Genomic DNA, 23,189 nt, shown 5'->3' with positions numbered 1-23,189 from the left:
GAGGGAGAGGGAGAGGGAGAGGGAGAGGGAGAGGGAGAGGGAGAGGGAGAGGGAGAGGGAGAGGGAGAGGGAATCTCAAGCAGGTGCCATGCTCAGCGTGGAGCCAGAGGCGGGGCTCAGTCCCACGACCTTGGGATCACGACCTGAGCTGAAATCAAGAGTCGGACGCTCCACCTCCTGAGCCACCCAGGCGCCCCTCGTGTCGTATTTTTCTAGGGCCCACGGGCATACGCGAACGCTTTTCAGTTAAAAAGAAGCGGTCCACGGGCTGCCTGACGTCATCTCCAATCCCTGCAGTACAGGGTCCACGTGCTGGTCTGAGGTCGGGGCGCCGGGCCCCACATCCGAGGCTGCGCGCCCGCCTGCCCTTACCTGTCCGGTAGCCCGTGCTGTTGAGGTACACGGCGAAGGTGCGGCTCTCGTGCTGTGCCTGCCAGGAGGGCGAGGAGCAGTTCTCGTTGTTGGTGTAGGTGTTGTGGTTGTGGACGTACTTCCCGGTGAGGATAGAGGACCGCGAAGGGCAGCACATGGGCGTGGTCACGAAGGCGTTGACGAAGTGCGCCCCGCCCCGCTCCATGATGCGCCTTGTCTTGTTCATCACCTGCATGGAACCTGCAACCAGGAGCCAAGGTGAGTGTGGCCGTTCCCAGTTGGTGCCCGGTGGGCCACGCAACCACTGGGGACAGGCGCTGAGTGGTTCTTAACCCCATCCCTGGGGAGGGGGCGCATTTTGGAAATCTCTGGGGACACATGAGGGGGGGGCCACAACGGGTAGTTGTGAGCATGGGCCAGCGAGGCACTGTGGGGTAGTCCCGTGCAAGAAATATCCTGGGTCCCCAGTCCCGCTGCGTGCTCATGGGGAGTAGATAAAAACCTGTTTGTCATACATATAAACCAAACGTCTTTTTTTTTTTTTTTTTTTGCAGGATATTAACATGCAGTGTATTTATTTATTTTTGGTAAGCAACCACTATGTAAACCAAGGGAAGATTATACTTTGTTTTGTTTGGAACTTGCCCAAGAATCGTTCTAGTTTTTACCGAAATCTGGTCATGCCAACCCACCTGGCTCACCTCCCTGAACACTCCTCTGCTTCTTTGTCCACATGGTCCTTCTAGTTTGGAATCCACTTCCCACCTCTCTCCGGACTCTAGCCATCGGCCAAGCCACACCTCTTCCAGTGATCACACTGGCTTCGGATTCCCTCGAGCGCATAGTATGCATGCTGTGGGTGTTATTAGGACTTAATTATATACCACTGGGGATCGTGGCTTCGTTCGCACCTTTTCTCGTTCGCAAATGAAGCTGTAAGCAGCGAAAGGCGCTCAGGACGGAAAGGAAACTAATGTGCAGGAGACCTACTGTGCACAGGTGCTTTCCTGGTCACTGCTCCGCTGAGGGCGCCACGAGGGCAGAGAGTGCGTGCCCTGCTCCGTGCCGAATTCTCAACGCCCTCGTGGGGTGTGATACACAGTAGGCACTCAATAAGCGTTTGCAGAGTGGATGCGCAACACTATGGCTGGTATCAGGATATTTAGTAGGGTTAGGGAAACATTCAAGGGAAATCCTCTCTCTCTTCCTCCTCCCACCCTCAGTTTCCTTCCTTTTCCTTAGAGTTCTTAGAGTCTGCTGTGGATTGAGTGACGCAAACTCTCCCCCACCCTCCATACGTCCTCGTCCTCACCCTCAACACCTGTGAATGTGACCTTATTTGGAAAAAAGCGTCTTTGCGGGTGTAGTTAAGGATCTTGGGGGGAGATCGTTCTGGATTACCTGGGTGGGCCCCAAATCCAATGACAAGCGTTGTGTAAGAGCCGGAAGGGAGAAGACACACACACACGGTGGGGACGGCCATGTGAGGACCGAGGCAGAGGCTGGAGGGACGCAGCCACAGGCTAAGGAACTCCCGGGGCCCCCAGGAACTGGAAGAGGAAGGAAGGATTCTCCTCTAGAGCCTTCGGAGGAAGCATGACCCTGTCAACACGTGGATTCCGGACTTCCGGCTTCCAGAACTACTGAAGAGTAAGCCAATGCAGTCTACCAGGCGTTTGCAGTTTTTACTGGAGAGGTGCCCAGCCCAATCACCAACAGCCCCTTAGAGGTTTTAACAAAAACTAATCACTCTCACCTCAGCACTCTGTCCCTACAGGCGAAGAATGAAAAGGAGATTTATATGGCTCTTTTATCCCATCTTTCTGCCAAATAGGGATGGAATAGAGTTAGAGCTTCCCTGAGGCAAACATAGATCATATCTCCTCACTATTTAAAACCATCGGATAGCTTCCCGTGGCACTCGGAAGGACACCGGAATTCCTTACTGTGGCCTAAGACTCTTCCAGACTCTTCCAGACTCTTCCAGACTCGTCCTTGCTGCCAAGCCGCCTCCCATGTTCCTTTGGCCTCATCTCTCCCCTCCCCCTTGCTCACTTGGTTACACTGGCCTCCTCATGGTTTCTCAAATGCTCCACTCCCATCCCTGCCCCAGGATCTTTGCACTGGCTACCGCTTCTGCTGGGACTCTTCCTGAGACATCCCTTTGTTGGCTTATCCCATTAAGTCAGATCTCAACTCGACGTCACCTCCTCAGCAAGGCTTGGCCACCCCCCCTGCAGCACTTGAGCTGGTTTTTATCAGGGAGGCCCTTCTGGGACCAGGTGTGTTTCCTGAGCCTCTTGGCCAAGGCTGGCAGCGGTGGGTGGAGGAAAGAGCCGGCTCTGTGTGACGAACTGGACAGGAATTATCAGGCCCCGAACCGTGTGAACATCTATCCTCAAGGTCACACGCCCTCCCAAGAAGCCCCAGGGGACGCAGTTGTAACTGCAGGCAACTACAGGTATGACCTCCCTCTGGAGGGGACAGATGACAGGGGCTTTCCGAGGTCCAGCCTGCGAAGCGAGCAGGGCACAGTCTCAGGGTTCAGCCGAGCCCTGGGGCCTCACCAGCCTCGGGGCTGCTCCTGGGGAAGGCTTTCCGGGAAGGCCTCCCACTCGCGGTGGGTTCTTTCTACCCTGAACTTTTACCACGAATCGAGACATCGGCGTCCCGACGCCCGAGGCCCAAGCCTGAACACTAGCCACGTTCCCGGCTCGCGGCCTTTGCCGGAGCTCTGCCCTCTGCCTGGAGCGCTCCCTCCTTCAGGTTACTGAGCAAACGTCAAGTATCTCAGGGGAGGCCTTCCCTGGCCCAGAATCTGGCAGGGATTTAGGCCTGCTTTGTTCGGCGTTACATTCCCCAGCCTAGAACAGTGCCCGGCACAGAGTAGGTTCTCCATAAACGTCTGGAAATTAACAGAAGATCTGATCTTACTGTTTGAGGTTTCTATAGAACTCAGGAGCCCCAGGTGGTTCGTATTCGTAGACATGTGTGTTTTGTGCAGCGGGTTCGAAAACTCTGCCTTTAAAGAGCATGAAATCCATCCCGCGTTCTCTGGTTTGCTACCCCAGCCACGGCTCCTTATGGTCCCACATCCCACATCTGCCCATTCACGTACCCGCCAGGCGCCTGAAGGCCTGGGTTTGGCAGCCTCCTAACATAACTTAGTGGATGAGCCAGGTCCAGCTTCTCCGTGGGGTAGAGGGCAGTGTTATCCGTCAATAATAGTCGTTATGCTCGCTAATAGTCGCAATGGCCGAGTGCCGGCTGTATGCACGGCTGGGCACGTGTTATGCGCCGTTTTACTTAATCCTTTCAACAGCCCTTTTGAGGACAGAGAGCGAAATGCCCAGTCAAAGCCACACACCTTTGGAAGCGTGATGGGAGGGCTCAAACCCAGGCTTGTCCGGCGGGGACGGCGGGTGCTTGGAGTCAGGTTCAAGAAACGTACGGTTCACACCGCACGGGAGGTAGCATAAATACACCCAGGAAACGCACTGAGATCCCAATGCACTTGGTCAATTCTCGACCTCAAGGAGGCTCAGAGGAGTCCTGGACTGGAGGCTGGGTCCCCCGGTCATCCCAGAGGTGACTTTAGCTGGCACACCAGCGGTGGGAGCAGCACGGAGGCACGTCACCAAATACCAGGGACGCCAGCCGTGGGCAAGTGATTCCCTCCACTACTGATCAACACAAAAGGCCAACTGGTGTGGTCACGTCCTTGACACCTACACAATTCCTGCCTCAACGGGGAGTGAACCAGTCGCCTGTCAGAACGCTCAGGGCGCCGCAATGTTGGCTTATATTTAGTCCACTGGCTTGGTTTTCCTTTCCTTAGAGCAGTTAATCCTGGCTTCTCTCATTTAGGGTAGCGGAATCTTGTTCTTTTCTTTTTTTTAATATTCTTTAAAAAGAATTTAATGTTTATTTATTTTTGAGAGACAGAGAGAGACAGAGAATGAGCAGAGGAGGGGCAGAGGGAGAGGGAGGCACAGAATCCGAAACAGGTTCCGGGCTCCGAGCTGCCGGCACAGAGCCCGACACGGGGCTCGAACCCACGAACGGCGACATCATGATCTGAGCTGAACTTAGACGCTTCACCGACTGAGCCAGCCAGGCGCCCTGAATCTTTTTCTTAAACACACACACACACACACACACACCAATTACAGCTGATTAACGGAAGTCCACGGAAGGGGCGCCCGGGTGGCTCAGGTTGAGAACGGACTCTCGATCTTGACTTAGGTCGTGATCCCAGGGTTCGTGAGTTCGAGCCGTGCATCCAGCTCTGTGCTGACAGTGCAGAGCCTGCTTGGGATTCTCTCAGACACCATCAGTGCCTCATACCCTAACCCGAGCTCCTGCTGCCACCTGCCCCCTCGTGCCTCCTTCCCTTTCCTCCAGCTACTTGGGCAAAAATCTAGCTACTCCTCGGTCCCATCTCTCCGTTCCCACATCGAATCCATCAGCAAAGCCTGTCCACCACCCGGCCCTGTCGCCCTCCTCCCTGGGCATCCTCTCTCTTCCGAATTAGGTCAGCTGCTTCGCCTCCTCGCTGGACTCTGCCCATTTATTCTGCACGGAGCAGCCAGAGCGCCTCCTCTCCTTGGCACCCTCTGGGGCTCCCACTCACCGGAGAACGAAGTCTTGAAGTCCTCCACAGGCCTACCTGGGTCCAGACCTCGTCCGGCAGGGGCCTCGTCTCCGCCCTCAGACCTGTCGGGCCTGCTCCTACCTCAGAGCCTTCGCCTTGCTGCTCCTTTGCTTGGAAGGCCTTTCCCCCTGAACCCTGACGGCCTGTGCGATCACCCCCTTCTCGTCTGTACTCCCTGCCCCTGACAGTTGAGACCCCTCCCTTGTTTTTTAAGTTTCTGACTCCATAACCGTCATCTGTAACTAACCACAGACTTTTACACACTTACATATTTATGTTGCTGTCTGTCTGCGCCCGGTCACTGAGGCCTCCCAGCCCCGAGGCCTGGAGCGGCCCTTGGCACAGGGTCGGTGCTCAGTTAAGTATTCCTCAAAGGAATGAGTCCAGGGCACTCCAGGCAGAATCAACTCTTCACCCGCTCTTTACAAACTGTGGGGAGAAAGGACGGGGCGGCTGGTGGTGAGAACCCGGCCCATCTGGGTCTCCCAGATCTGCAGAAAGGACAACACTGGCCCCCCACCCGACCCGTCAGACCCTCCTCCAGGAGGCAGGAGGCCGCCACCTGGTGAACAATTCCCCTGCAGTCAGCAGCCCTGAATGCCGCACTGGCAAAAAGCAAAAGCCTGTAGAACCGTTTCTTTCTTTCTTTCTTTCTTTCTTTCTTTCTTTCTTTCTTTCTTTCTTTCTTTCTTTCTTTTTTCTTTCTTTCTTTCTTTCTTTCTTTCTTTCTTTCTTTCTTTCTTTCTTTCTTTCTTTCTTTCTTTCTTTCTTTCTCTTTCTTTCTTTCTTTCTTTCTTTCTTTCTTTCTTTCTTTCTTTCTCTTTCTTTCTCTCTCTCTCTCTCTCTCTTTCTCTCTCTCTCTCTTTCTCTCTCTCTCCTTCCTTCCTTCCTTCCTTCCTTCCTTCCTTCCTTCCTTCCTTCCTTCCTTCCTTCCTTCCTTTCTCTTTCTTTCTTTTTTTTTTTTAAACATGGGCTCAGAACCAGGGTCTCAAAGCGCTTCTGTCTCCACCGTACTATTTCCGAGGAGAGGAGCGATTGCCGCTCTCGTCCAGGAGTCCCCGTGCGTGTCTGCTCGGTGCGCTCGCCCCTGCCCACATGAGCCGGCTGCAGGGGAGCTGTGTCCATGCGCCGCTCAGGTACGAGGTGACGACGCCCCCAGAGGACAGCCGGCTTCTGTGCCCGAGCAGCACTACCATGAAGCCTCCCCGTGGGGACAGTGACCTGCTTTAGCACAACTGCCACAGCGATGGGGCTCTGTACGTCCACATCCGGAACACGAAAACATGTGATCTAATCTCGCCCAGCCCGGCCCTCAGGCAGATGGACCAGTCTGATGGGGGGGAGGAACCTGGAAGATGCGGCCACACAGAAATAAAAAGGCCAGTTTTCAACACGTTAAATGAGGCCAGGCCGGCCAACCCAGACTCACTCTGTCCAACACAAACTTGGGACGTGCACACAAAAACAGGCCCGGTTTCCTTCTGTGATCAAACCTTCCAACCCAGCTGGGCCAGGGGTGAGGTCACCGGACACCTCTGTGAGACTCTAATGGTCCCATCCCACCGATGAGATGGTCCCACCCCCCCAGCCTTGAGGCTTATCTGGCGGCCCCTTTCTGATCGCTTTCTGGGGCCTCCTTGGTAGACCACCTGTGCTATTATTTATCCTTATTTGATATTTTTCCTTAAAGCGACTTAAAATTTAAAAAAAAAATTTTTTTTTACGTTTATTTATTTTTGAGACAGAGAGAGACAGAGCATGAACAGGGGAGGGGCAGAGAGAGACAGAGACACAGAATCTGAAACAGGTTCCAGGCTCTGAGCTGTCAGCACAGAGCCTGACGCGGGGCTCGAACTCACGGACCGGGAGATCATGACCTGAGCCGAAGTTGGATGCTTAACCGACTGAGCCACCCAGGCACCGCCCAATTTTTTTTTTAATGTTTATTTTTGAAAGAGAGCGAGAGAGAGAGATGGGGAAGGGGCAGAGAGAGAGGGAGACACGGAATCTGGAAGCAGGCTCCAGGCTGTGAGCCGTCAGCAGAGCCCGACGCGGGGCTCGAACCCACAAACCGCGAGATCATGACCTGCGCCGAAGTCGGGCGCTGACCCGACGGAGCCACCCAGGCGCCCCTTAACGTGACTTGAAACAGATAAACTTGAATCTCAACCCGAGTCACTACGTGAAATTCTGTGTCTGATATGCTAATCAAAACGTTTTTTTTTTTGATGCACATGAAAATAAGTTTGTAAGTAGTAAAATCCATGCTTTTTGACTTGTCACGTGAGATACCTCGTGCCTTACCTGTCGTAGAAAGGCATCTGGGAATCGCTGAATTCGTTTGCTCTTCTCAAAGTCTGGGTCGGAGCAACCACGTTGCAAGGTTCAAAACTGACTCAATTTTTGCCCCTTCCAGGGCTTAGGTGGTTCCCACCCACTTTTTGCCCTAGAGGCCTGTGTCAGCTGGGGGCAGAAGCACCCCACGGCCCTTTAAGACTGACTCCTGTGGCCCCCAGTGTGGGTGGCAGGGGAGGCACTGGTTTTGACAGACGACTGATGAAACGATGCCTTCTGATGTCTGTTTTCTTAACGTTACAGGTCAACAGAGTCCGTGACGTGTTCTCGCCTCGAGAGAGCGGTGGCAGGGAGATGGGATGTGGGGAAAAATAAAGCCCCGGGGGAAACCCAGGGTCTTGACTGAAATCAGCATTTTCCTTTAACGGTTTTTGCAATTTGTTTATGTTTGAGAGAGAGAGGGTGCGTGCACAGGTGTGCGAGCGGCGGAGGGGCAGCGAGAGGGGGACAGAGGATCCGAAGCGGGTTCTATGCGGACGGCAGAGAGCCCGATGCAGGGCTTGGTCTCACAAATCGCGACATCACGACCTGAGTTGGAGTCTGATGCTTAACCGACTGAGCCACCCAGGTGCCCCTTAAACCACACTCTCTAACCACCCCTGACCCTCATCTGGACCTACTGAGGCAGTCACTCCAACTGGCTCCCGGCTCCCACCCTCGTCTCCTGCACTACGTTCTCCACCTGGTGGCCACAGGGCTCCTTTTAAAACGTTAAGTCACACCATGACTTCCTTTGCTCAGACTCATCCAACGAGCGTCCATCTTGCTTAGAATAAAACCCCAAGTCCCCCCCCGCCCCCTTTGGCCCAGGAAACCCCAGGTGACCCGGACGCTGATTCTCCCCAAGTACAACTTGTACCTCCGTCCCCCACTTGCCCTCTGCTCCGGCCACGCTGACCTTCTCACCACTCCTTGAACACGCCAAGCACGCTCCTGCCTCAGGGCCTTTGCACTTGCAGCCCCGAGACACACCCCCTCCGCCCCTCCCTGCCCCGTGGCATCCAGGTCTTTACCAATACTGCCTCCTCAGGGAGGCTTTCCCTGGACTGCGCTAAGCTCTCTCCTTCTTCCCTTTCTTGCTCTTTGAGAAAATGTTCTCAGCAGAGAGGATGGTTGCTTCCGGGTGAGCCCTGTGAATGGTGGCTGGGGAAGGCTACTTTGGCTTTGAATCGTTTGAGTATTTGAAGGTAAGGCTGTATGGCTCGTCTAATTTGAAATACTTCGGAGGCTCAGCGGGGAGGAGAGAACTGACTGCAAACAGGCTAATCCACGAACACTCCAGGATGTGTGTCGCCTTCCTATCTGTGCCTTTCGTTTGGGGAAAGATAATCTAATCGAGCAGAGGCCTTTCAGCAAGGACCTCCCCGTATCTGTGGAGACCACAGGTGACTCTGAACACAAAACCGGAGGCCACAGTCAGAAAGCCAGAGGCAGGGCCTGCCCGCGAGAATGTTTGGTGATGCTTTTTCCAGCGTGTCAAGATTATGGGCCACCGGGAGGGGGTCCAAGAGTCCGACTCATTTCGGACACCGTCTACACAGAGTCAGCATCGGATGCCACAGGTTAAGGGCTCAAGTCCCGCAAGGGTGCCCCACTCTCCCCGACTCCCCCTGCACGGACGCTGGCCGCAAGCCCGGGCTGTCACCTGTGCTTTGACCGACAGGCCACAGAGTAGCAGTAGAAGGCTGACGGAACTCAGGGAAACACATTCACCTGTTTGTTAAAGGACACGAAGCAGCGGCCAGGCGCCCTGGGCAAGGTCTGGGGGCGGGTGGTGCTTACAGAGGCGTCCTTACAGAGTCTCGATTGATCAAGTCATCGGCCCCGGGCTGATTCAGCCTCCAGCCCCCTCCGCCAACCCTCCAGTCACATGGTCCAGGGGTTCCCAAGCAGTGTTTTCTCCTCTCCTGGGGGTGGAAAAGCAGGAGCTGAAGGGCCAGCTGGCACGGGGCCAGGCGGCGGGTGAAGGGGCCACGACCCACGTCCTCTCCAGATGCCACCCTTCTCTGAGCGATTCTTCTCTCAGCCACTTAGTTCTGTATGTTAAACGGGCTCCGCTGCTCCATACGTGTGCGGGTGTAACCCGCATCAGCACGCTTCTGTTCTGGACGGAACGCGGGGCACGACCCCCCGCCCCCCGCCATCTGTAGACTCTGGGTATCAAAGGGCCCACAGAATGAAGTGTGATCTGTCCTATTAGGTCACTGACTTTCTTGGGGCCTTCGTTTCCCTTCTGTCAAAGTACAGCGAGGGAACAGCTTTAGGTTAAGGTTTCCTTTGACCGTGACATTCAAGGACGATTCTCGAATACCCTCTGTCATCTTCTGCAGTGTGCTGGGAAGGGCCCTAGAGGCACATGGCCTGAGTTCAATTCCTGACCTCGCCGCTTCCTGTCAGCCACATACCCTGGTGCAAATGAGTTACCACCCCCCCCCACCCCCCCAAGTACCTTGGTGTCCTCGTGGGCAAAGTAGGGAGAATAAGAGTGCCTCCTTCCCACGGGATGTTCCAAAATTTAATTGAGGAAAATACGGGCGAAGCCTCTAGTGCAGGACACGGCATACGAAAACGCTTAACACGCGGTAGCTGTCGAAAGTTTTAGTTGCTGTAGCTCCCAAGTACTGCGTCACACCGAGTTCACAGAGTGCCTCTGGACACATTCTGGTCTGTGCGCTCGAAAGCGTTTAAAACATTAACTAATTCTTTTTTTTTTTTAATTGGGAGATTTCACATCAATCCAGTTTTCTGGCTTGGCTTGAAAAAATACAGAGATCTGGCCTTGCTGGGTTCACAGTGAGTGGACCTGGGTGGCAAAGGCCCGGTTTAGAAGGGCCGCGCGGGTTCTCTGGGCTCCCCACTTCCCACATTTACAGGACCTGCCTGGCCCTGGGGGCACTGGGTTTACAACTTGCAGCTGCTTCTATTCCAGGGGAAGGGACCAGCTGAGTAAACCTTCAGAGTAACACTTACTATGACCCAGAGCCCTACAGAGAGCAGGCTTTAAGAGGGGGAGGAGAGCTGTGGGTGTGGGTGCAGGCTAGGACAGAGCCTTGACCTGGACAGGCAGGTGGGGGGCGGGGGAGGGGACGGGGGAGGGCCATCAGCTCGGGCCACAGGTGGCAAAGCATCTGTGTCCTGTGCTGCCCTGCAGCCATCAGGTTGGAGTACCCGAGGCAGCCCTCATCCGGGCCTCCAGTGTCCCTGGAATGCCCGCGATGTCACCGGATCAGACTGTGAGCCGCCTGCCCGTGGCAGACTGTGTAACCACCACGGGAGGCTGGGTCCCATCAGCCCGACTGCCCAGAATAGCTCTGTCCCCAGCAGGCAGGGAGAGGGCGGCCAGGGGATGTGCAGCAGTGGAGGCCACATCTGGGCAGAGGGACCCCACTGTTCCCCGGACAACGACATCTGTGCCTGGATGTGCTCACCGCTGTGCCTCCGACTCGACCCAGAATAACCGCGCCGGCTGCCGGGGCCCTGCTGCTCGGGCGGCTTTTCCTCACGGCGGCAAAGGGGGAGCCGCTCCAGACTCCGCAATCTTACAAAACAGAAGAGGTTTTTTTTGTTTTTAAGTTTTTATGTGCTTATTTTGAGAGAGAGGTAGAGAGAGAACGTGCAGGGGAGAGGCAGAGAGAGAGGGGGACAGAGGATCTGATTTGGGCTCTGTACCGTCAGCACAGAGCCTGACGCGGGGCTCGAACTCACAGACCGCGAGATCATGACCCGAGCCGACGTTGCGTGCTTAACCGACTGAGCCACCCAGGCGCCCCGGGAACTTACAAAATAAACTCAAATGCTATTGCTGGTTTTAGCTACGAAAAGCCGAGGCTCGAAATCGGTTCCTAAACCCAGTATCGTTAAGCAGATGTCGAAGACAGCCGTGCTAGAATTTCATTAATGAACATCGGACTGTCAGAGAGATCATGAAGTGAATTTTTCCTCCTCTGCCTTCTGTTCCTTCTGGCCGTGAAGCCTCGGGGAGGAAATTCTGATATATTCCTTCTCAATGGAGGGGAGGTGGCCCAGAGGCCCTGGAAAAGGGTCACTTTCCAACCAATCGCCGGTCACTTCCTCCCTGAGGAGCTCCACCCACAGACCGTTCCTTGCCAGAGGCTATTTATGCCAAGTCCGGGGTGTTTTGCCCACTTTTCGTCCTGTGCCACACAGAGCCAGTCACCTGGCCACCAGCCTGGTGGTGATGTGTGCAAAGCAGCTTGATGTCTGTCCTGGGCCTGAAAACCTGTTCCTCCTCCCCCAGTGTCCCCATCTCTGTAAATGGCACTACCATCTGCCCAACAGCTCAGCCAAAACCTCTGAGTGATTCTCTGATTCTCAACGCTCCTTCCCTCCCCTTGCAATCCGTCCACGAGCCCTGCCTGCTGACCCCCAAAACAGAACCCGCCCCACCTGCCACCGCCTCTCCAGAGCACCCTCCGGCTCCCACCCGGACAACTGGTCTTCCTGATTCTGATCCGGTCCCCGGGCCACCGCCCCTCCACCCGCAGCCAGACCGAGCCACCGAGAACACGAATCATGCGTCCTTGACCTGCTCAGAACAGCTCGGTGACTTTCCATCGGCCCTGGAAGAAAATCCAGACCTTCCCCCATCATTCTCCCCCTCATTCCCCACGTCCTGCTGCCCTCCTCTAAGTTCCTGGCCAGTCCATTCCTGCCACGGGGCTCTTACACTTGTCCTTTGGCCTGGGATGCTCCTCCCCCCAATTCCCACGTGACCACCTCCTTCTGGAGGTGCAGGTCTCACGAGTGCCCTTCGTACAACTGCCTCCCCCGTCCCCCACCACCCCCATGCTAGAGGTGCTACCCTTCGCTGGGACCCTTGCTCCTGATCTGGTGTGGCAGAGACCCCGGTGGCCTATTGATGTAGGTTTCCCTTTCTTAAGAGGCTCTGATTTTCACCTTGAATGCACTGAGCTGGGAAAGACATTTGCTAGACGCTCTTGTAGGTAAACGTGCAAACGGTCCTCGCTTTGGCCTTCTAGATCAGTTCCGTGCCCAGTGATCCAGACCAGCGAGCTGACCTGGATGGGTTGCACCCACAATTGTCTTTACCCTCTGGCTTTGGGCTGGATTTGGCCAATGGGGGAGGGGGGGCCCTGGTGGAAGATCAGCAGAAGCAGAAAGGGATGTTGGGGTATGGATGTCTCCAACACTCTCCCTGGGGTATCAACAGAGGGGGACGGCTCCTGTTGGGGGGGGGGACTCTCTGTGTCCCAGTAACCATTTGCCCCCGCATCCCCTTGGCCTTGGGGTGGGAATGGCTGCAATGTTACTAAACAGATTTCCCCACACTTTAGCAAAACCTAGTTAAGCCCTGCTTGAATAATCCAAATTTGAGTGTGCCCCACATTTCTTGCTGAGATCATGTGGCTAATTAAATAAGTTCTGTCTGTGTTGTACGTGATGTCTGGAATGAGGTCCTTAAAGGGAGCCGACTTAACTTGAAGTCCATTCTTTTTACCCTTTTGCTTCCTCCTTCTCTGATGCCTGGAACGTGGCTCTGATAGATGGAGCTCCTACAGCCTTTCGGAACCATGAGGTGACCTTAATAATGACAGAAAGCCACACAGCAAGCATGGCAGAACGGAAAGGTAGAGGAGCTTGGGTGCCTGATAACCTTGAAGCCACCATGGCAGCCCTGGAATGCCAACTTCCAGAGATTTCTATGTGAGAAGCAAAATTCTATTTTGTTTAAGCCCCTGTTATTTTATATTTTCTTTTATATGCAGCCAAACCTAATCCCAATATATTTAGCTTCCAGAATTTAAGTATCTCCCAAGTGTTGCTGAATTTAAAAAAAAAAAAAAAAGGTCTTGCAGGAATGTGCTTGGCAAGTTGAACACCAGGGTGGGTCTAGATGAGCCTTTTTTCCTCCCAAGATAACCTGCAGCCACATGTTTTTGTAACTCTGGTGAGAAATGCGAGAATGTCAGGGGTTGGTGTCTTAGAGAGGCCAGGCTGGGAGTTACGCTGATCTGCTGTCCGGAATCTGGGCACGCTGTCTCCTGGGCTTTCAGCCATTTGGCCCCTACAGAGTGCCCAAGCCTGAAATTTAGAATTGATTTCTGGAGATCAGTCTGCAGTACAGGGAGTGGTTTCCTCGTGTTCACAGATGGAAAGTGGAAAACAAGGGCCTGGCCAGAAACCCTCCCAAGCCTTTCTCTCAAAAGCCTGCCTCTCCCACAAGGCAGCCGTCGGGGCCGGGGGCCCCTGCAACTTTCCAGATCACAGACCCCCCTGGGAATCCGGTGAGGGTCTTGGAGCCAGTAGAGCACACAGAGGCACGCAATCTACACACAATTCTGGCCCCCTCCCTGGTCGTCCCTCGCTCCCAGCCCTTCCGGACCTGGGCCTCTTCCCCGAACTCCTGACTCTGAACGCTGACTGCCTTGGACAGTTCCTCTTGATTTTTCACAGCCTCTGCCACTTACTAGGTCCAGAAGCGGAATGAGCTCCTGACCATCACTCTCCGCAGCTCTGTAAACAGAGACTCCCTCTTTGCAGTCACTCAGGCCAAAACCTTGGAGTTATTCACGACTCTTCTCTCCCACTCCACATCAGGCCCATCAGCACATCTTTTTATTTTTTTTAGTAATTTTTAAAATTTTATTTATTTTGAGAAACAGAGCAGAGGAGGGGCAGAGAGAGAGGGAGAGAGAGAATCTCAGGCAGGCTCCGTGCTGTCAGTGCAGAGCCTGATGCAGGACTTGAACTCACAAACCGTGAGATCATGACCTGAGCCGAAACCAAGAGTCGGATGCTTAACCAACGGAGCCACCGGGCGCCCCCTGTTAGAAACGTTTTTTTAAGTGTTTATTTTTGAGAGAGAGACAAAAAGACAGAGCGTGCGTGGGGGAGGGACAGAGAGAGAGGGAGACACAGACTCGGAAGCAGGCTCCGGGCTCTGAGCTGTCAGCAAAGAGCCCAAAGCAGGGCTTGAACTCACAAACCAAGAGATCATGACCTGAGCCGAAGTCGGACGCTTAACCGACTGAGCCACGCTTATCAGAGCACATCTCACCAGCACCACTTGATAACTAGGTACAGCATCGACCCCCCTCCCCCCCACCTCTGGTCTGAGTGGCCATCACCTCGTGCTTGGACTCCTGCAGTAGACTCCGCACTGGGCTCCCTGCCCTCACGACACCCCTTCGGCTTATTCTCCGTATCATAGACAGAGGGGTCATATTAACACGTAAGTCAGATAATGTCCCTCTTCTGCTCAGCGTCCTCCATTGGTGTATCACTGACAAGGTCAAAATCCTCCCTCCCTCTGGTTCAAAGACCCTGCGTGGTCCACCCTTCCGCCATCACCCCATTACCTCTCAGAAATCGCCACTCCCCGGACGTTTGCCCACATTGCCCTGTTGTCCTGACCTCTTTGCGGCTCTGAGCCCGGCGGGACCCCTTTCTCCCTCAGGGCCTCTGTCCCCTCTGTTCCCTCTGCCTGGAATGCTCTTCCTGGGGGAACACCCTTCACTGGCGTCCTCACCTTCTTTGCCCCAATGTCCCCTTCTCAGGACAGAAAATCATAACTCTCTTTCCTTCTCCTTGCTGCCTTCCATTCCTTCCTTTATCCCTCCCACCACTTTTCACTATCATGGGCACTATAGACTTCGTAAATCTTTTTTATTAACGCTTGCACTCATATGTAAGCTCCATAAGAGTAGAGATTTGGCCTATTTTGTTTGCTGCTCGATCCCCTTCAGCACATGGTAGGTGCTCAGTGAGTATCTGTTGAATGAACGAGTCTGGCCTGCCCTTTGAGCCAGCACCCTGCTTTGGAGAGAGCCCTGTGAGCGTGCCCTGGGCATTTCCGGAGCATGGGCTGTAGGGTTGGCACCTGCCTTCTCTGGCGCCAGCGCTTGGATTTTTCTCTAGGGAAGAATCACACCTAACTCCCTCTCCCAATCCTCATGGCTCACGTGGGGTTGGCCCCAGGCCTGACGCCAGGGATGTGCATGCAACCCAGGCCAGCCAGTCACTGCATTCCATGCACCCCTCCAATGGTTCGGGGTCGACCAGCTGTCCCGGAGAGTACCAGCCCCAAGATACTTCGTTTGGGGACGTTTATTGGTACCTGTGGGAGAAAGACCCTGTCTTTCTACAAGGATGGCTTGCTGTAACATTAACGCGGGTCTGGTCATGCCAGGTGGAAAGCTGGGTGGAGGGTGAAGCCAGTTTGAAGGAGAGCTGAGTTTGCAGAGATGGATGGATAGATGAGAGCCAGACAGAGCTCTGGATCCAGCCATACCTGAAGCTCAAAATACGCTTGGATTTTTTATTTACATGAGTCAAATAAACTCCTTCTTTTTTTTGTATGGTCAGTCTAGTTGGAATTGGGTTTCTGTCACTCATCACTGAGAGAACCCGGACTGACAGAAAGGGGTTGCGATACGTGTGTTTTTACAGCCCTCCAACAGTATCACCTGGTTGCCTTTGTCACCCCAAACGGCGCAATTCTGTTTGCACGGTCTGAAAACCAGTAATCTGAGGGGGCGCCTTGTTGCTACCCTGCGTGGACCCTCAGGAGATCAACAGTGGAAAATCAGTGCCAGGTCTTCTGGGGTGTGGGGGTCTGTCTCCGCAACCCTCGGGCACAAGAGCTCCCATATTAGTGGGGCTCCAACATGAAAAGCCCGTGACTCCCACCTGGCCAGTCCTTCCCTCTCCCAGCTTCCCTCCGACTGGGTCAAGGAGAACGTCTCGGGGACGTGTCACTGCCCTCGCTCTTTGTAACAAAGACACGCCAGCCTTGTGGGAGGCCGACTCTTGCTGAAATGCAAAAACACTGCTGTTCTCACCGTGCGTGCTTCTGCAGTGACCTTTTACAAAAGACAACGGATCCTGGCTTTTCACTTCCACTCATAATCGAAGGCTTCCTTTAAAAATAATATTTAAGCTTCAGAAAGCAAGTCCAGTTAAGTCAAATCTCAAATGACAGGACAGACGGGCCGGGGACGCTGCAAGTTTTCTCTTGCTCCGTGAGGACCGCGTCTCACTCATCGAGCCTGCCTGAGCCAGGAAGGCTCACCAACGGTTTGGCTGGATCGAATTAGACCAATAAGCCTCGGTAGGGTCTGTCAGTGCCACAGCCTATCTGACCGAACGACCCTTCTCTTTCTCCTTCTGGTAAAGAAGGCAAGCCAAGACCCCGCCGGTCTCCAAGGACCCCCCCAAACACAGGGGTTTTACCCACTTTGAAAATGGATTGAGAACTGAGGCTACTTACTGACCACTGTGCCCGGGAACCAGTTCCCCTGGGCAGCCGGCACTTCTGAGTGACAGCTCGGGGAAGGGTGTCAGATGCACGTGAGAAAAGAGAAAATGAACGTACAGCCTCCCCTCCCCCAACCTCGCAATCCGGACACGGGACGAGCCCCTCTTCTGTCTGGGTCCCGTAACGGTTCTCTCAACCAGACCCTAATTAGGATGGACGGCTGTTCTCCACCCGGGACTGGAAGGAAGCCTGGAATTAGCTCAGTCGAGAAGTCTTCAGCCCTGAGAACCGTCAGAACTGCCGCACGGATGAGCAGAAAATAGCAGATGATAAATTTTTTAGGACCACCCTCTGTGTGCCAGTTGTAGTAGACTGTGAGATAATGTGCTGGCCTTTTTGGGAACATGCATTATTGATCTGGGTCTGTCTAGTGGTTTATAAAAAGCCCACCATCCCTCCCCCCCCCCCCCCACCTTCCCATCCCTCACCTCCTGAGAGCTGCACAGCCTCCTTCAGAAGCCGGTTCTGCTGTGGGAGGGGTGGGGGCTCGAGCGTGGAGGGAAGGTTTGCACCGATCTCTGCAGGGTGGTGCTGCTGGGTGGGAGCTGACAGACGCCAGCTCTAAATGCCCCGAATCCACTTCCTGGAATTTATCTTTCAGAAACGCTTGCTTGCGTGCGCGAAGATGCATGTAGAAAGACATTCCCAGCAATGATATTTGTGACAGTGAAAACCAACTAACACACACGCTAACAATCTAGAAGCCACTCAACAGCCATTCCAGGAGACTGGTTAAGTAGAGCAGTGGTTAAGACCAGGGGCTCTGGGCTTAGATCTTGTTTGGCCATGCTCTGGCAGCGTGGCTGTGACCTTGGATAAGTAACTCCATTTCCCTGTGCCCTAATCGCTCCCTCTGTAACCCCTGCTCTCCTCCTTCCTGTATCCTTATCATAGATCCTTTTTTTCTTTTTTTTTTAAATAGGCTTCACGCCCAGTGCAGAGCTCAACGTGAGTCTTGAACTCACGACTCTGAGATCAAGACCTGAGCTGAGATCAAGAGTCACCCAGGCAGCCCTGGTCCTTTTTCTTTTATATTTGCATATCCTCTTGGTTTCATTCAGGAGTCATAGATGTAAACTTATAATCACTTGGTGACACGTAGCTTAGCTGGATCATGCTGCTACGGCAAAAACGTGTTGCTCCTAAAAGCGGCTGTTCAATCGCTCACCTTGGTTCAGGTCCCAAATCTAGGAGGTGCCCTTGATTTTCCTCTTTTCCGTAGCCCCCACATTCAACCATCCACTGGTGCCTCATTGGTGCCACTGCTCCCACCCTGGTCCACGCTCCCGTCATCACCTGCCCAATTCGTTCATGCCTCCGACTGGGGCTACCTGTCTCTGCTTTTGCTCTCGGCAAGCCAGTTTCAACGTGACAGCCAGAGGGATCCTGCTGGAATCTAAGTCCGCTCACGGCCCCCTGCTAAAGGCCCCCTAATGCATATCCATTTCACTGAGAAGAAAACTCTAAACCCTCGTCATGGCCACAAGGCCCCTCATGACCTGTTCTCAGTCGACTCCTGGCCTCCTCTCTTTCCACTTCTAGCCCGGCTCCCTCCAGCCCACAGGCTCTCTCCATCTGTCCGAACCCGCCAAGTTCATTGCTAACTAACATAGTGTCTTTGCCTTTGCTGTTCTCTTGACCTGGAATGCCCCTTTCCCCCTAGCTCCCAGCACGGTGCACTGCACAGAGTGGATGCTTAATAAATTATCTGCTGAATGCATGAGTGGACGTTCCCGGAGTCTTGTACTCCCGGGCATGACTACTGTCGAGGGGCCCCATGAAGCAAGACCATTGTGCTCTGAGATCCAGGTGCGGTCTGCAAAATTCCCCCAGAAACAAAACTTGTATCCTTCTGGCCATGACCTATGGACTCTCCATGGTTATCCAACACGTTTCCAGCTAAATGCTGCTGGAGAGATAGGGATTATACGTGTGAAATTGTCAATAAAAGTTCTGGGCTTTGATTGCTTCCTGGCTGCAAGTTCTTTTTGCCCTTGATAACCTCCCTGAGAAAAAATCTATACTTGTAATCATTAATACAAATCATTATAAGGAGCAGCCTGGATGGATATAAATCACCGCTTCTTAGCAGTTAAAAAGACTCGTGTGTGCTTTTAATAATGGATCCAGTCACGCTTGAGACTTCACCACATTCTTAGGTTTGGTTGCAGAGGCTTTAAATTTGTTGCCGCCAGTAACACTCAAACGTCCTTTGACAGTGGATAGAGGCTAAAAGCCCACCCCTCACCTGGCCAACCACTGGCACTCTTGACCGCAACCCGTGACAGCCTCCGAGATATGGCTCCAGCCTCTCTCTCCGGTCTCCGATTCCATCCCCCTGCCCCAAGCTCCAGCCCCTTCTGGCTCCTCGCTCCTGCCTCAGGGCCTTTGCACATGCTGGCTCCCTTGCTTAAAAGTCTCGTCCCAGATCTTCACGATACCCAGCGCTGATGGTTCGAAGGGAAATTACAGAAGCAAAATGCACAAGGATGTGTGCTGTCCAATACGGTAGCCACAAGCCACAGGTGGCTACCGAGCGCCCGAAAGGCAGCTAGTCCTACATGAGACGCGCTCTTGCCGAGAAGTACACGCCAGATTTCGGAAACAATATAAAAACTGCAAACGATCTCACTGACGACTTTCTGTATTGACTGCACGTTGAGATGATTATCATTCGGACAGACGAGGTTAAACAAAAGATGTGATTAATTCCACCTGTTTTTAAAACTGCAAAAAAAGTGTTGCCACTAGAAAACTTTAAAATTATTTGTCATTTGCATTCGTGGCTCGCATTATATTTCTCTAGGGCAGTTCTGTATAGGGTTTCCTGGTGGAGAAACGGAACCCCCCAAATCAGTGAATTCGGGGGAGGGGGGCGGGTGGAGAAGACACAAGCTAGGGAGAAAGAAGGTTCACCCTGGGAAAGCCCCCCAGAGGTGAGCTGGAAATATAGGTGGAGCTCCCTCCCCGCCCCCCAGGAGAGCAGAAGGTCCAGCTAGGCTGAATTGTGGACGGCTCACTCTTGGTGGCCTCACTTGTGAGGCTTCTCCTCACGCAAGGAAACACGTGGTGGGCGAGAAAGGCCTCGTGCAAACGCAGCGCCCGCAGCTCAGGCGGACCAGACGGGAGGGTTTACGCAGTGGGGCAAGGAGAGGCCGGGGGTGCTCGTGTGGGGGATAAAGGCGCTGAGGTTGTGAGCTCAAGGGGCCCTGGCCACACCTGGCCGTCGGTACAAGTGAACTAAACCCCGGCGACGGTCCCCGTCCTCACCCGCTTTACCCGGAGCCAAAGCACTGCCAGGGGAGGGAGTCCCGACCAGAGTCGGCCAAGCTCATCCTCCGGAGGCACCATCTTTGCGAACAGGGTCGGGTCACTAGGAATAGCGTCCACCCTCCCTGTCCCTGGATGCCACCAAGGGACGCCGAGCCCACCCAAAGCTCGGGTTAAGATTAGGGGGGCAGGGCCCACATGTGCACGTGTGGGCACACACACGTACACACACACACACACACACACACACACACACACACACACACTCCGGCTGGCTCCTTCTTCGTGTCAGTGTCAGCTCAAACATCACCCCCTCCGGGAGCCCCTCCAGGATTAATTACCGATCCGCAGCAGCTCCCGCCGCCCCATCCGGCACGGCGCTCTCATTCCCCTCCCCTGCGCATTTCTCCCTTCTCGAGATTACTTTATGCGCGGTCTTGCAGCGGTGATTATCCGGGCCCCTCGCTCCACGAGAGTGGACGCAATGTGCCTGTCTTACCCATCACTGAAGTGCCAGGCCCTGCGAGACTGCCTGGCACACAGCAGGTCCTCAATAGCAGCTGGGGGAAAAATCACGAACTGGTCTACACATCTCTTCTCCTTAAGACTTTTGGAGAAATCCAGCTGCCTTAGGGGTAAGCTGGAGACCCCTAACCCTGAGGCCCAAGCTGCAAATGCACACGTGTGGGTCAACCCCCTCCCCCCGTGACTTGGTCTTAATCCACTAGAAGTGAGCTCCACAGGTCTACACAGCCGACCTGCGTCAGGAGCCTCAGACCCAGGACAGGGACCCTGGATAGGTGGTGCCTGCTGGCCAGCTGCTTACCAAGCTCTACGTCCTGGTCGTCCGTCAGCACCAGGATGATGTTGGGGCGGATGTTCCTGCGGTCCCTCTGGAACCTGCCTTTGAGGCGGTGGTGTGACAGGAAGGCCGAGCTTCCGCCCAGGAGAGAGAAGACGGCGGCGGAGAGCAGGCAAAGCAGGAGGCCGGGGGATGCCATCTTCCGCCTCGCTGGCCCGTCGCCTCTGGCGGGACGCAGGGGCCTGAAGTCGCGTCTCGTGGGTTTGCTTCTTCTCCCTTCTTCCCGCTCTACTCACGGATCTAGGAGAAGAATCAGGTCAGTCTTTACGTAAAGGCCGCCTGACGGCTGGGCTTGCATAATGATTTCTGGCACGGACAGCGCGGGCGTCTCTGATCAGGGGTAGCCACAGCCGAGAAAACCTAACTCGGAGAAAGTTACAGGCAGAGGATTCGCAATCCGCTCGGGCCACAGAGTGGCCGGAGAGCCTTCTCTGACCGCTTCTGCAGACGGACCCCCGCCCCCCTCCCTGGACCAGCGATCCTCCGAATGTGCTGGTGGCGGCCCACGTCCAAGGTCGGATGACCAGCCGGCCCCCCGAACCATCCGACCCGCTCGACAGACAGATCAGCCCCAGAGAAAGGAAAGGAAGGAGCCCAGTCTGGGGGAGCTGATATTTCTGGGCGTCCCCTCTCTGCCGGCACCGGGGGGTCGAGGTGGGGAGAGATGAGCTGGATGGAACCCCAGCTCTTGGGCGGCGTGTGGCCCAGGGAGGGATGCGCAGGTGTGGCACTGAACAACTCCGTGCGTCGCTCACCCTCTGGGTGTCCCCGCCCGGCCAGCAAGGAACCTTGGTTTTCCCACGGATAGAATGGGGACACGAGGGCGTTACGGGAGCCCCAGCCAGTGGGGGTGGGGGTGAAGGCAGACAGACCCCACAGCTGGGCAACTCATTCGCACTGGCTTTAAGTGGCAGAATAAACACGACAGAGGAGAATGTTGAGGGCTAAAGAGCCGTGGGGGAAGAGCCGTCAGTCGGCTGCGACCTCGGTCAGCCCTGAACCCCGGGTCGGACGGGCTCCCCGGCGAACTGGGGGGAGAGAAGGCGGGATAGTTCTGTTCCTTGCTCTCTGTGGTCATTTTTCTACTTCTTGAGGAAGTGAGCCTTCAAGTCCTTCCACATATAGACTTCTGGTCTCATTTATTTAAAATGAGAGAGAGCGAGAGAGCGAGAGCGAGAGAGTGAGCGAGAGCGAGAGAGCGAGCAGACCTGTCAGGAGGAAACCAAGCTCATTGGAGGTGGGCTGCGTGACCTTGAAGGATTGTTTGCCAGCCTCCCCTCCCCCGCCACTGCCGGCCCCAAGTCACAGCTCGGGGAACTCATAGAGGGCTCCGGTCCGCAGAAGGGGATGTGCCGCTGCAACGCCCCTCGAAGAGGCCCCCCCACTTTCCCTCACGGCGCCCCCACCCTCCATTCTCTCCAGGACGGCCAGCAGGATCTTCCTAGGATGGAAAGGCCGAGACCAGCAAGGGGCTCAGGGCGCAACACAGAGGGGACACTCACTCCACGTGGTGCCGGTGCAGGGCATTCACCTTCGTCCCAGTTCTGTCCCTCAGCTTCTCTGCTCGAGGAACACAAGGCACACTCCATGCCAGGGCCCACAGGGGAACAAGTGATCCAGCCCCAGCCTGCCTCTCCTTAGTCCTGCCAATCGCTCCCCAGCCCCACCGGCTTCTTTCTGTTGCTTGGACAACGCAAGCTTGCTCCTGCCCCAGGGCCTTTGCACTTACTCTTCCTCAAGCCTGGAAGAGCCCTCTCCCAGATTTTCTATGCTGGGCTCACTCTCCTCTGCTAAGTCCTGGCACAAACACCACCTCCTCAGAAAGGCCTGCCCTGATTGCCCTTATCTAACGTGGTGCCCCCACCTGAGACACCCTCTGTGTTTTATAACCTGTTTTATTCTCATAGTCCCTACTGCGACCTGCAATTATCTTATTTGCCCAGTTCTCCCCACTAAAGGGTCAGCTCCACGAGGGTAGCAAAGAGGCCTGTGTTATGCACAGCTCGGTCCCCAGCACCTAGGCTAAGCCTGGTACATAGTAGGTGCCAAATAAATACTCAGATGGCTAAAAGAAAGGAGATCTTGTCAAGGTCTTCTGAGTTCTGCAGAGGGAGGGACGTGGGGCTTGGCAGGGCCATGCGGTAACCCCGGTCTGGAGGCTCGGAAGCATCACCGACCCCCCCCCCCCCCGTCCCCCAGGAAGGGTCCCAGGGTGGGCTGCTCCCTCCCTTTGATCCATTTTCCACCCTGCTCTGGGCCCCAGGAAGCCACTCTGACCTCTGCAGACTGCATCTGCCTCGTCTCCTGCTTCCTGCTGGTTCTCGCCTCTGCTGGGAGGCTGCCGGGCAGGGGGAGGTAGGAAATCAGGCGCCTTATTC

At 54.8% G+C, this 23,189-nt stretch overlaps 1 protein-coding gene across 3 annotated transcripts in view; it reads right to left on the bottom strand.

Annotated features, from left to right (window-relative positions):
* Positions 1 to 23,189, bottom strand: part of SULF2 (sulfatase 2) — a 116,612-nt gene that overhangs the window by 68,743 nt on the left and 24,680 nt on the right. For 2 of the 3 annotated variants that reach the window (XM_023251149.2, XM_023251150.2), the window contains exons 2-3: positions 20,776 to 21,051; positions 373 to 612 (exon numbers count right to left, since the gene is read on the bottom strand). In XM_023251149.2, the coding sequence (XP_023106917.2) occupies positions 373 to 612; positions 20,776 to 20,950 (415 nt within the window). In that variant the 5' untranslated portion in view covers positions 20,951 to 21,051. The remainder of the gene's footprint in view (positions 1 to 372; positions 613 to 20,775; positions 21,052 to 23,189) is intronic. The other variant, XM_045053515.1, reaches the window with a different exon arrangement.

The sequence above is a fragment of the Felis catus genome, chromosome A3 (genome assembly GCF_018350175.1).
Source record: "Felis catus isolate Fca126 chromosome A3, F.catus_Fca126_mat1.0, whole genome shotgun sequence".
NCBI classification, from domain to species: domain Eukaryota; kingdom Metazoa; phylum Chordata; class Mammalia; order Carnivora; family Felidae; genus Felis; species Felis catus.
This window is presented reverse-complemented; position numbering and strand designations above follow the sequence as displayed.